This window comes from Chiloscyllium plagiosum, unplaced genomic scaffold (assembly GCF_037043375.1).
Source record: "Chiloscyllium plagiosum isolate Xiang-an unplaced genomic scaffold, Cpla_swu_hap1 HiC_scaffold_1, whole genome shotgun sequence".
In the NCBI taxonomy this organism is placed as follows: Eukaryota; Metazoa; Chordata; class Chondrichthyes; order Orectolobiformes; family Hemiscylliidae; genus Chiloscyllium; species Chiloscyllium plagiosum.
In genome coordinates this window covers 9,811,179-9,825,354 of record NW_028270139.1, presented here as the reverse complement: position 1 = coordinate 9,825,354, position 14,176 = coordinate 9,811,179, and the positions used below count along the sequence as shown (strand labels likewise).

The 14,176-nt window shown below is 38.8% G+C and overlaps 1 protein-coding gene across 2 annotated transcripts in view; it reads right to left on the bottom strand.

Moving 5' to 3' along the window:
* Positions 1-14: 14 nt before the first annotated feature.
* The window catches only part of LOC122554303 (uncharacterized), an 82,518-nt gene continuing 68,356 nt past the window's right edge, over positions 15-14,176 (bottom strand). For both annotated transcript variants that reach the window (XM_043699120.2, XM_087975976.1), the window contains exon 8: positions 15-854. In XM_043699120.2, coding sequence (XP_043555055.2) covers positions 712-854 — 143 coding nt within the window. In that variant the 3' untranslated portion in view covers positions 15-711. The remainder of the gene's footprint in view (positions 855-14,176) is intronic.

The window sequence follows — 14,176 nt, the reverse complement described above, 5'->3', positions numbered from 1 at the left end:
ACTTGTCTGTTGCTCTTCAAACGAAGTTCTGTCATTTGCAGATAAGTTATGCTTTCTAATAGTTTTTTTTCACATACTTGAGTGTCCTGCATTGTGTAATGACTGTGCTATATAGAATGTAGTGGGAATTAGAAACTTTGGTTCATTCCAGCGAAACAATATCTAATGTAAAAGTACTGTTGCATTCTACATAGAAATACTTTGTGTAATATTAATAGAAGGCAAGATCAATTTTTAAACTGTCTTGGACTTCAGAACTTGTATCACACAAAGCAGACCAATCAGTTTCCTTAACTAAAAATTTATTTTTTGTTTCTAAACTCCTGCACTTTGGTCTATTATTTTAGATTTAGTTGCAGCCACATACATTTTTAACTACTATTCAGATGATTGCATTGACTATGGCACCAAACTGTAATTGTGCATCAAAAGTTAAATAATATAGTAGCTATTTCAAATATTCCTTTGAAATAAATACCTATTCTGTAGATCTGAATTATGGTTGGATTGACTTTACTTATTTGAATCTAAACTCCAGCTGAATCTATTCTTGGATCCTTTCATATAGAACAGAAGCTCCATTGAGACACTTCAGGCTCTGTATTCCTCTAATGGCCTATCCCCATTGCTCATAAATAAATCAGATGCATCAAAGTATTTGTATTGCTGACTCCTGTAAACATTGGCTTTTCCACATACATGTAACCAGTGTTATTGAGCAACTTTTGTAATGCAGATTGTCACACAAACATTAAATGCTTTTGCTGATAGACTCAGCTTCCTGAATTCTGTGATCTTGTTTGATGGCGATGTCTTGTAGATTCGATCAGTCTTCTCTACATTAGCTTCTAAATCTGCAATGAAGTAAACTACAGCAGTAATTTTCCTGTCTGAAGAAGAGTCATATCAGCCATGAAATATTAACTTTGTTTCTTTCTCAAGCAATTATTTTATTTCAGATACCCAGCATTCACAGTACTTTACATTTAGCAATTCTCTGTGCCTGTTGCCATCTTGACAGTGGTAATATCATTAAAGTGGGATCCTTACTAAGAATCAGAGCTGTACAGCATGGAAGCAGATCCTTCAGTCCAACCAGATATCCCAAATCAATCTAGTCCCATTTACAAAGAATCCCTACAGTGTGGAAACAGGCCATTCGGCCGAACAAGTCCACACTGACCCTCCGAAGAGTAACCCACCCAGATCCATTCCCCTACTTTATTGCTGTACATTTCCTCTGACTAATGCACCTGACCTACACATCCCTGAACACTATGGACAATTTAGCATGGCCAATTCACCTAGTCTGCACATCTGTCTATGGGAGGAAACTGGAGCACCTGGAGGAAACCCATGCAGACATGGGAAGAATGTGCAAACTCCACATTTGGTTTGTCACCCTGTCTACTCCCCTCATGATTTTATAAACCTCTATAGGGTCACCCCTCAGCCACCGATGCTCCAGAAAATAGCTCCAACCTATTCAGCCTCTCCCTACAGCTCAAACTCTCCAACCCTGGCAACATCCTTTTCTGAACACTCAAGTTTCACAACTTTCAGAGACCAGAACTGAACGCAGTATTCCAATAGTGGCCGAACCAATGTTCTGTACAGCCAAAACATGACCTCCCAATTCCTATACTCAATGCACTGACTTAAACAGAAAATTGCACAATTTATATAACAGTCATACTCTAAATAATAGAATCTGGTTAAGATGACAGAAGTTTGTTTTGAAACCTAGTTCCTGCTTAAAGCTCCATTCACTGGGTACTGAATCCATTCCTCATCCTGTCAGCTATCTTAGATGAAGCCAATCTGTGTGCAGCCTTCATCCCCAAATCAGCCCTGAGTTTGCATTTGTACCTTACTGAAACCATGTATTTTAACTCAATACAATTGCTTCATCACAGGTCACCTGTTAAAGACCTCATTCATGCCTTCATTCCTTCTGGACTTGACTATTCCAGTGCACTCCTGCCTGGCCTTCCACATTCTGTATACTCGAGGTAATTTGGGGTGCTGTTGCTTTTGTCTTAACTTGTATTAAGTCCTGTTCACTTATCAATCCTTTGCTTGCGGATCTTCATAGCCTCCCAAACACTTATTTTAAAATTTTCATCCTTGTTTTCAAGTCTTCCATGGCCTCGTTCCTCCCTATCTTTATTATAATCTCCTACAGGTGCAGAATTTTTAAAAATAGCTGTATTGCTCTAATTCTAGCCAATCCCTTAGTTTATAAGTGCTCCATTGTCTCTGTTGTTCTATCTCACTTTGATCTATAAGACATCATGTAAAACCTTCTTTTCAACCAAATCTTTGTTTATTTTACCCAATATCATCATATGTGAACTAGTGTCAGACTTAATTATGCTGCTGTGAATTTCCATGAGACTTCTCATCTTAGGTTTTGAGATTCATGACTACAGCTACCTACAATGACCATTCGTAAGTCATTTTCTAATGGCTTATTGACTTTATCAAATGCAGCAGTTTGGATGTGATATGTTAGTTAATTAGACGTAAAGATTTATGACTTGTAATTGATCTCTGTCTTATCTCTCCCATTCTGGCCTATCTTGCAGAAGAAGGTAGTTTTGTAGTGAGGACTACCCTCTGATTCTGAACACTCCGCAATATACCCTGTTTCTCGGGGCAGGTAGTTTACATTGGCTGGAAGGATTTAAATGGATGATGGACATAATGATCACGGGACAACTTTGCCAATTGTCCATTAGTCAAAAGGTAATTTTCATTCTTTTTGGGAACAAAACTTCTGTTTTTTTAAACACTGCATTGGTAATAGTGCTGTATTGTTATTTGACATCAGCTTGTGGAACATGGTAGCCTCATTGGCTTTTGTTGTCACTTCTGTCATTTTTAGAAATTCTTTGGTCAGTGGAGGTGGTGCTGTAATGGTAGTGAGCTGAATTTCATGTAATGTTAGAAATACTTGAAAAACTCACTTTTAAAGGGACCTCAATTTCTAACACTCATTAAGGTCCAGGTTTTAACATAAATATACATTGCTGAAGTGTTCTGATCTCCATTATAAAATTGACACAAGCTCTGGAGAAGGTGTAAAATGCATTTGAGGTTTATATCAAAGCAAAGATGATATGCTTACCAGGGAAGATGAGGAGGCTGAACTGGTGTAGAAATTAGGAGGCAGTCCATGATCTGTGTTGAATATACAGCACTTCGTCTTCCTTTCTCCCACATAAAATTACTACCTTCCACTTAATTTCATTTATACAGTAGTACTCTTAACTTTTCCTTGAATTTGCAAGTTCTACATTCTTCTCCCTTCCTGGATCAAGGGTTTTTTTTCCCCCGGAATTCTTTGAATTCTTGATTCTCTGGAAATATTAGTGTTAGGTTTTGATCTTCCTCACAAGTGGAAGCATTCTTAACTAACTATTTCAAAACATTTCATAATATTAAAGAACTCTATTAAGACCTCTCAGCCTTCTCTTTGCAAGAGAAAAGAGATGAGCTCATTCATTCATTTTTGAAAGGTTTCTATTCTGTTATTGTTCTGATATACTTGTAAATCTCTTTTTGAATCCATTTCAGTGCCTTTGTAACCTTCACACAATATAATGATAAGAACAATATAAAGAACAACATGTAGTCTATTCAAGGTTTGATACAAGTTGAGTGATTCATTTCCTTTATAAAAATTAACCCTTGTCATGTGACTTGCATTTTTCATGGCCTTGCTAATCTGTGTCACTATTTAATAGGGGTTTTTAGAAATATAACAATGTAGTCAAGCTGTTTGTATTTGGCTGGGGAGTCTAAATTATGTCCTGTAACTATTGAGAGACCAATGAATCAAGCTCCAGAAATTCTCAGTTACTACTTTTTTAAAAAAATTCCAAGCTAGCATTTAAGCTCACATGGACATGATAAAATAAAAACCAATAATGTAGTAATTAAGATATGTAAATGTCACAGTCTTTCTGTAAAGTTAACCCTGCCCATTAAAAGTCATGAAAACAAGTGAATCTCTGGCCTGGTTTACATACCAGAATAAAAAGTATGGCTCCTCAAGTTGACATCTCCAGTAACTGGCTTGCACCTAAGATAATAAAAGGAGCAGACAAATTTCTGGTTGCAAATTTAGTCTTTGTAAGAAAGTCACCATGCTTCATTTGAAGGGACTTTTTTAATCCATCTGACATTGACTGACAATAAAAGTACAAATAACGTAAAACTTTGAATTGTCTAAGTTTTATGACTATATGTAAGATGGCTAGAGGCTAACATTATGTAGCAATGCAACCTGCATGAATGCAAATCTCAGGTGCAATGAGACTGTGTGGTCTGTCAGTATCCTCATTTTATATTTTAATCATCTGTCTTGGATGGGAAAAAACAAAAGAATGTCTGCCATTGTTATCCCATTTTATTGCACATGAGCAACATAGACCAAATAGGTTACCTGATACTACATAGTTTAAATGTTGAGTCCTGCCTTAAGACACTATCACTTGTTTTTAATGATGTTGTTAGCAGCTAAATATTAGTGGTCATTAGGAATACAATACAACTGTTTACTAAAAGGAGATATGGAATATTTTCTGTAACTCTAGAGGATAAGACTGGACCTTAGTTTAACATCTCATCCAAAATGCATTGCCTCAATATTGCATTGAACTGTTATATTTGATTTTGTGCTCAAATGCTGACTCTTATGGAGGTAACATGGGGTCACAGGCTAGACAGCCATGACTTCCCTGCATCGTCTCTTTTGAGAAGAATCACTCCATCTCATCCAGCTCATTTTCTGATAGACTGGCAGCCAGGTGCCGCCTTCCATGATCAAAAACAGTGGGCAAATAAAGGTAGACATCTCTACTGTATTCAGTGTTAGAATATGGTTGTGGTTGGTTGATATCAGTAATCTCAACTCCAGGACACCACAGGGTAGTGTCATAAGCCCAACCATCTTCAGTTGCTTCACGAATGACCTTCCCTCCATCATAAGGTTGGAAGTTCAGCACCATGGATTACTTCCCACTTGCCTGGATGAGTGCAGTTCCAGTAACACTTGCCCGCTGCTTTCAGAACACAAATTGGCTGTCAACATTTACAAATCACTTGATGCCCAATCCAGAAAGCTAAGTCTAAAACCATCCACTCCTCAATCTACAAACCCTGCAAACCACTGGTTTTTATTGGACTTTAAAAACTCCTTCATCTGTCCTCCCACTTTTGAGTGCATTTAAATCTATGTATGTAAGTGAGAGAGAATTGGACTATTTTTGCTATCTTTATGAAGCCACACACACACTAGTGACCAGTACGAAAGGAAAATAAAATGTAGTGTAGAGGTAGAGTCGTAGAAGGTTACAGAATGGAAACAGGACCTTCAGTCCAACTTGTCCATGCCACCCAGTTTTCACAATTAAACTATAGTCCCATTTGTCTGCGTTTAGTCCATGTCTCTCCATACCCATCCCATCCATGTACCTCTTTAAATGTTTTTTAAATGACAAAATTGTACTTATCTCTACCACTATCTATAGCAGCTCATTCCAGATACTCACCACTTTTTCCATCTCTCCCCACTCACCTTGAAATGTATGCCCTCTAGTTTTAGACTCCCCTACCATGGGGAGAAGCAATTGGCTATCTACCTTATCTATACCTTCTTATTACTTTTTGAGAGATAGAGAGCTATTTCCATCTGGTATCAATTTTACAGTCAAAATCCAATCTCTCCATCAACCAACAACAATTTCTTGAAATATGAGACTACATATTTCTGAATGTGTGCCTGAATTCATTGTCTTAAAGCTTGGCAGGTACTGTTTCCGTCACCAATGAACATTTTCATCAATGCATAAAATTTAGGTTAGGGTATTTTTCATGCCTTCCCTTGGGCAGGCATGTTGATTGTCTTCTTGCCCTTTGTATTAAATGTCTATTCTCTAATCCACATGAAACTTTACCACTTGCTTTAGCTGTGGCGAGTGTTTTTAGTTCCCTTTTTAAAAACACATCAGTCCATATTAGATCCAGGGTATTAAATTGGATAATGGAGTTCAAAATTCAAGCAGTTACAAGAGAAAAAAGTGTAGGTGCACAGATTGCTGAAGGTTCATGATCAATGCAGAAAACTAATTATAACTGAAAAAGCCATTCAGAAGAGCATTTTAGATCTTAGATCATAGAAAAGTACAGCACAGAACAGGCTCTTCGGCCAATGATGTTGTGCCGCGGTTTAATCCTAATGTAAAATAAAATAACCTTACCTACACACCCCTCAATTCACTGCTGTCCATGTGCCTGTCTGGCAGGCGCTTAAATGTCCCTAATGACTCTGCTTCCACCACGAGCACTGGCAATGCATTCACAACTCTTTGTGCAAAGAACTTACTTCTTTGGTCTCCTCTATACCTTTCTCCTAATATCTTAAAACTATGACCCCTCGTGCCAGTCAATCCTATCCTGGAGAAAAATCTCTGACTCTATATCCACACTTCTCATTACCTTGTATATCTAGATCAGATCACCTCTCTTCCTCCGCTCCAGAGAGAAAAGTCCAAGCTTAGTCACCCTCTTTCATAAGACAAGCCCTCCAGTCCAGGCAGCATCCTGGTAAAACTTCTTTGCACCCTCCCCAAAGCCTCTGTATCTTTCCTATAGTAGAGCGACCAGAACTGGACACAATATTCCAAGTGTGGTCTCACCAGGACTTGTAGGGCTGTAGCAAAACCTTGCAGCGCTTAAACTCGATCCTCCTGTTAATGAACGCCAAAACACCATATGCTTTCTTAACCCTATCCACTTGGGTAGCAACTTTGAGGGATCTATGTACTTGAACACCAAGAGCCCTCTGTTCCTCTACACTGCCAAGAATCCTGTCTTTAATCCCACATTCAGCATTCAAGTTCGACCTTCCAAAATGCATCACTTCGCATTTATCCAGGTTGAACTCCATCTGCCATTTCTCAGCCCAGCTCTGCATCCTGTCAATGTCGTGCTGCAGCCTGCAATTGCCCTTGATACTATCAACAGCACCTCCAACCTGCAAATTTACTAACCCACCCCTCAATCTCCTCATCCAAGTCATTTATAAAAACTACAAAGAGCAGAGGACCAAGAACAGAGCACTGCGGGACACCACTCAACACTGACCTCCAGGCAGAATACTTGCCATCCACAACCACTTTCTGCCTTCTGTCAGCCAAACAATTCTGAATCCAGATAGCCAAATCTCCCTGCATCCCATTTCTCCTGACTTTATGAATGAGGGGAACCTTACCAAATGCCTTGAATCCATATACACCACATCAATCTTAATGTTTGCCAAAATTTCCAGCACATCAACTTCATCAATCTTGATCTGTTCAAGCCTATATCCCAGCTGCTCAAAGTTCTCATTCACAACAAGGCCCCTTTCCTTAGTTTTCACTAAGGCAAAAAAACTCATTTAAGGCTTCCCCTATCTGCTCAGACTCCATGCACAAGTTCCCTACACTATCCCTGATCATTCTCTTATTCCTCACGTGTGAGTAAAATGCCTCTGGGTTCTCCCTAATCCTTCCTGCCAAGCCTTTCTCGTGCCCCCTCCTGGCTCTCCTCAGTCCATTTCTGAGCTCCTTTCTATTAAGCCTGTAATCCTCCAAAGCTGTGCTAGATCCTTGCTTCCTCCACCTTGCATAAGCTGCCTTCTTCCTTTTGACAAGAAGTTCCTCTGTTCTCGTCATCCAAGGCTCCTTAATCTTAGCCCTTCTTACCTGTCTCAGAGAAACAAAATCGTGCATCACTTGCAATAACTGTTCCTTAAACAGTATCCTCAAACAGTATCCTCATGTCTGCTGTGCCCTTTCTGTGGAACAATTGCTCTCAGTCTGTACTTCCCAACTCCTGTCTGATAGCATCATAATTTCCTTTTCCCCAAATAAATATCTTCCCTCGGTAACTGCTCCTTCCCTATCCATGACTATGGTAAATGTGAGGTAGTTGTGATCACTGTCACAAAAGTGTTCTCCCACCGTCAGATCTGTCACCTGTCCTGGCACATGGCCGAGCACCAAATCCAAAATGGCCTATCCCCTTGTCGATCTGTCTACATACTGAGTAAGGAAACCCTCCTGAACACACTTGACAAAAATGGCTCCATCCAAACCATCTGCACTAAAGAGGTACCACTCGACAGTGGGAAAGTTGAAGTCACCCATAACAACAACCTGCTACATCTGCATTTTTTCAAAATCTGCCAGCTTATCACTTATAAGAGTCATAGAGATGTACAGCATGGAAACAGACCCTTCAGTCCAACCTGTCCATGCCGACCAGATATCCCAACCCAATCTAGTCCCACCTGCAGCACCCAGCCCATATCCCTCCAAACCCTTCCTATTCATATACCCTTCCAAATGCCTTTTAAATGTTGCAATTGTACCAGCTTCCACCACATCCTCTGGCAGCTCATTCATTATACGTACCACCCTCTGTGTGAAAAAGTTGCCCCTTAGGTTTTTTTTATATCTTTCCCCTCTCACCCTAAAGCTATGCCCTCTAGTTCTGGACTCTCCCACCCCAGGGAAAAGACTTTGTCTATTTATCCTATCCATGCCACTCATAATTTTGTAAACCTCCATAAGGTCACCCCTCCGCTTCCGACGCTCCAGGGAAAACAGCCTTAACCTGTCAGCCTCTCCCTATAGCTCAAATCCTCCAACCCTGGCAACATCCTTGTAAATCTTTTATGAAACCTTTCAACTTTCACAACATCCTTCCGATAGGAAGGAGACCAGAATTGCTTCCTGACCAGAATTGCGCACAATATTCCAACAGTGGCCTAACCAATGGCCTGGTACAGCCGCAACACGACCTCCCAACTCCTGTACTCAATAGTCTGACCATTAAAGAAAAGCATTCCAAACGCTGCCTTCACTATCCTATCTACCTGCGACTCCACTTTCAAGGAGCTATGAACCTGCACTCCAAGGTCTCTGTTCAGCAACACTCCCTAGGACCTTACCATTAAGTGTATAAGATTTGCTTTCCCAAAATACAGCACATCGTATTTATCTGAATTAAACTCCATCTGCTACTTTTCAGCCCACTAGCCCATCTGATCAAGGTCCTGTTGTAATCGGAGGTAACCTTCCTCACTGTCCACTATACCTCCAATTTTGGTGTCATCTGCAAATTTACTAACTGTATCTCTTATACTCGCATTCAAATCATTCATATAAATAATGAAAAGTTGAGGACCCGTCACTGATCCTTGTGGCAATCTCTCTCCTGCTATTTGGGGGTCTGCTCCCTTACTGTTCCTAACTTCCACGCGTACTGACTCAGTAGGCAAACCTTCCTCAAGAACCTTAGTTGTGATACACTCTCTGATTAGCAATGCTACACCCCCTCCTTTCTTTCCACTCTCCCTGTTCTTTTTAAACATTCTAAACCCTGGGACATCTAGCAACCATTCCTGTCCCTGTGAAACCCACGTCTCCGATATGGCCACAACATCATAGCCCCAAGTACTGATCCATGCTCTAAGTTCATCACTCTTATTTCTGACGCTCCTTGTGTTAAAGCAGACACACTTTAACCGATCCCTTTGTTTCATCATGTGAGAAACCTTCCCAATAGATTCACTACATACTGTCACTGCTCCATCTACATCTACCCCCCTCTCAGATATGTAGCTCTGATTCCCACCCCCTTGCCAAACTAGTTTAAACCCTCCCGAACCACACGAGCAAATCTCCCACCCAGGACAGTTGTGCCCCTCCAGTTCAATTTTGTTATTAACCAAGCTGGTTAAGATATATCTGGAGTTCTCTGACCAATCTGGTTCCTTCCCTGAAAAAAGTTGAGAGCACTATGGTAACAAACTCAAACTTAACAAATCCAGTTACTCATGATCTTGGTCCATTTAATGTAAAATAACATGGACTTGGTGACCTGACAAAGATGTACGAAGAATTAAAGGATTGAATTATGTGTCCATCAATTGATTTTGACAAATTGGGAAGGCGTGGAGTACAATTAAATTGTAGTAAGAATAAGTGAGCTATTTGGTGATTCAACTCAAAATGTTAACAATGTCTCTCTCCGCAGACGCAGCCAAACATGCCGAGTTTCTCTAGCTTTTCCTATTTTTTATTTCTGCTTAGTGACTTGTCTTCTCCCAATGAGTGGATTGCCCCAGAAATGCATTGGTGGCTTGAATGGACATTGTTGTTTTCTTACATGCTTTTGAGACTGAGTGATACCAGTTCTAGGTTGTATCTTCAAAGGTAAATTAATTGACAATTACTGTTTGCATAGTCAAAGTCTCTTAGACTGCTATTGGTCTGATTTGGCCTCAGCTCTGGTATTGTGTCCAGTTTTGGTCACTTGCACTTTCAGAAGATTATTAAAGCATTGAAGAGGGTGCAGAAAATACTTACAAAATGACTCCATGGATGAGACTTCAGCCACAAGGATCGATGCAAAGCTGAGTTGTTGTGCTTAGTGAGGAGCAGGTCAAGAAGGATTTGATAGAGCTGCTCAAAATCAAAGGGGGTCTGGACAGAGTACATAGGAAGAAAATGTCCTTATTTATCAAAAGATAACATAAAATCAACTTGTTTGAGCAGCAAATGATTGAGATCTGGAATACAGCATCTTAACGTTACAGACAAAGCATTAAACGTTTGAGAAGCCATCTTCAATCATCTATTCACAGGAATCCCCAGATCCCTGCATATACTCTTTAGAAATTATGTAACTTATTTTTCTTATCCCTTCTATCAAAATGCATAATTTTCTCTGTATTAAATTCTGTCTACCAAGTGTCACTCCATTAATTTAGCCTATATCCTCTTGCAGCTGATTTGTATCATCCTATATCTTTGATACATCTTCAAGTTTCATATCATTGGCAAATTTTGAAATTTTTCTCTGTAGTTCAATATCAAAGCCATTTTTTATTTTTATATATATAATATATATAAAAGATAATCCTAGAGAATATCATTATCTAACACCTTCCAGTCTGAAAAACAACCATTTACTACAGTTTGTTGTTGTGTGTCCATAAACCAAATTCTCAGCAAAGCTACCACTAACCCTCTGATTCCATAATCCTCAATTTTTTTAATCCAGTCTTTCATATGGTCCTTTGTGTGGATGCTAAGAAATCATTTGACAGACAACATCCATGGCATTCTTTTCAGCAATATTTTCTATAATTTCATCAAAAAACTAAATTAGTCAAACACTTCTACAAATCTGTGCTGGCTGTCCTTTTTTAACTTAATGTTATTATGTTTTTCATGATTATTGTTATAAGACCACATCTACTACAGATGTTAAAATGACTGGTCTCTAATTTCCAGGCAAGTTCTCATATCTTCCTTGAATAAATATGTTACGTTTGTCTAATCAGCTGACACCTCACCCATAGTCATGAGAAATTAAAAGATTACGACAAGTCTTTCCACTATCTGCACACTCAGTTTCTTTAGCAAACTAGGGTGCAAGCTGTCTAGACTGGGTGACGGGCCCATTCTAAACATCATGCACTTCTATCAATTTTCATTCCGTCCACTATCTTTGTCATCTCGACTTCTATTAGCATCCTTAGCATTAGAAAATACCAGCTTAAAATACTCATTGAGAATTCCAGCCTTGCCTTGCATCTCTAGTGCCTCTACCTTCAGGCCAGAAGGCCGGTGTTCAAGACACATCTGGACAGGGTGATTAAAAACATCTGTATCTTCCTTTTTGTCTCTTTTGGGCCCAACCTGCCCCTTATTATTTACATGCCGGTAAAGGATTTTTGGTTTCCCTTTTTATTAAAAAATATTGATGGAAGTATTTTATCATGTAATGTCGGATCTGCTACTACAATATACCAGAAGGCATTTTTGAAAAAAAAACAATTAAATTTAAATGGGAGGTTAGACACTCCTACCAATCTGCAGGTAAAAGGAGCAACTAGTAGGTTTTAGACAATATTTTCAAACCTTAAAAGGACTATGTGGGCAAGCACATTTGTATTTTATTCTATGCATGGTATAACAATCCTATTACAATGTATTTTTCAGTAAGTAACATAACGGTGAACCTGCTACCACCTGCATTGAAGTCATGAAGGAAGGCAAATATTAAGGTCATTTTACATAACAAATATTAGGAATAAAATCAAATAACTGGAGGTTATGTGGCAGAAGGGAAAGGAGCAAAAAAAATCTGAATTACTAATTCAAAATAATAGAACTAGAACAAGATGATTGATACAGTATTTTGGGTCTAACACCACAGCCAGAATGATTCTGGTCTGAGTGTTTCCATGTTTTTGAGCCTTTGTAACATATTTCATGAAGATCAGATTCTTTTTGACCCACCGATGCCTTGAACTTTATTAACAAAACTGATCATTGACCATGTCATAAGGTCTTACATGAGTACATTGTCTGGATTCTTTACTTACTAACTACATAGGGCAAATCTACAGTGACTGTAATAACAATAATACTGATACTGGCTACTTGAGGGAGGTGAGTACCTTTTATATTGGAATACCACATCTCGTGATGTCATCTCACGATCTGAAAGGCACACTTTCTGTCTGGAATCTATGCAACAACATAACACAGACACTGGTCCAAACTCAGAATCAAACTGATAACAAAAGGTTCTTCACACTGAAAAGTATTCAACACTTGGAATGCATTTTAGATTGAGTGATGGGATGAAAACCCTGGAATCATTTAAGAGAAAATTAGATGAAGCAAAGGGTCCCATCTAGCGTTCATTCATAAGTACCTTGCGATCCTACTAACTTGTTGATAACAGCTTTATGCTGATTATGTGTTCATAAGTGAACAATTATCATAGGCAAGTTTTTTTTTAAGATTGCATCATCATGTCCTCTCTAGTAGAAACTATAAATCTTGTCTCATTATGATATACTCATGATATTGCTCTGAGAAATTACAATATCCTCTTGTGACTGGGATCTCTAGTCATGGGACAAAAGTATGTTTTTATTCAACGGAATAATTAACTAGTGACAACTACTATTTTAATCCCTTTGTAATCTGCATCAGGCCTCAACCCAGGGGGAGTTCCATGAACAAGCTTTTTTAAAAATCAATGATGAATCATTATGATCAATAGCAATAGTCATTTGTTTTTGATTTAAATTGATTTTTATTTAAGCAGGGTACAATGATCATTGCATTGGGTTCTGTATTAGAAGTCTTACTGAAACAACAGGAGTTAAACTGATTGATAGTCAATGCTGAAAAAACATAAGATAAATAACTGTAATTCCATTAATGTTTATCCAATTTACTCATGCATTCCCACTTAGGAACCCAAGTCAATGATTTCTTCGTTACTCAACAGTTAGGTCGAGGTGTTCCAAAGTTGAGTGACCTGGAATGGAGATGAGCTCATTGGTTATAATTCTTCAAATAACTGGTTCCTTATAATTGGTTCTGATGTAAAGATGCCCTGATTAAAATTCATGGGGAAATAAAATAAATAAATGAGTATTTTGAATAACTGTTAATGCTGGTAACTTCTTTGCCATAAGCTGGTGCTAAGAATTTCCATTCTTATTCCTTCAAGTGAAAGCTGGACATGTTTATGGCTAAATCAGAAATCACTTAATTCTATGCAGTAACGGCTGGTAGTATGATCAGTGCCAGAGTGATCTACTTGACGAGTTTTAATCACCTAAAGCAATTGGAGAGTTTTTTTTTCATATACGGTTTCTCACCCCCAGGAGATCACATCATTTCAGATGGGGTAGGCTGTGTATGTTATAGTCATAGAGTTACACAGCATTGAAACAGATCTTTCAATCCAACTCGTCTGATCAGATATCCTAAATTAATTTAGTCCCATTTGCTAGCATCTGGCCTATACCCCTCTAAACCTTTCTATCAATGTACCCATCCAGATGCCTTTTAAAATGTTGTAATTCTACCAGCTTCCACCAATTACTCTGGTAGCTCATTCCATAAACACACCACCCTCTGTGTGAAAATGTTGCCCCTTGTGTCCCTTTTCTATCTTTCCCCTCTTGCCTTAAATCTATGCCCTCTGTTTTGGACTCCCCTACCCTGGGAAAAAGACATTGACAATTTAGTCTATCCATGCACCTCATGATTTTATACACTTCTGAAAAAGTCACCCCTCAACCTCT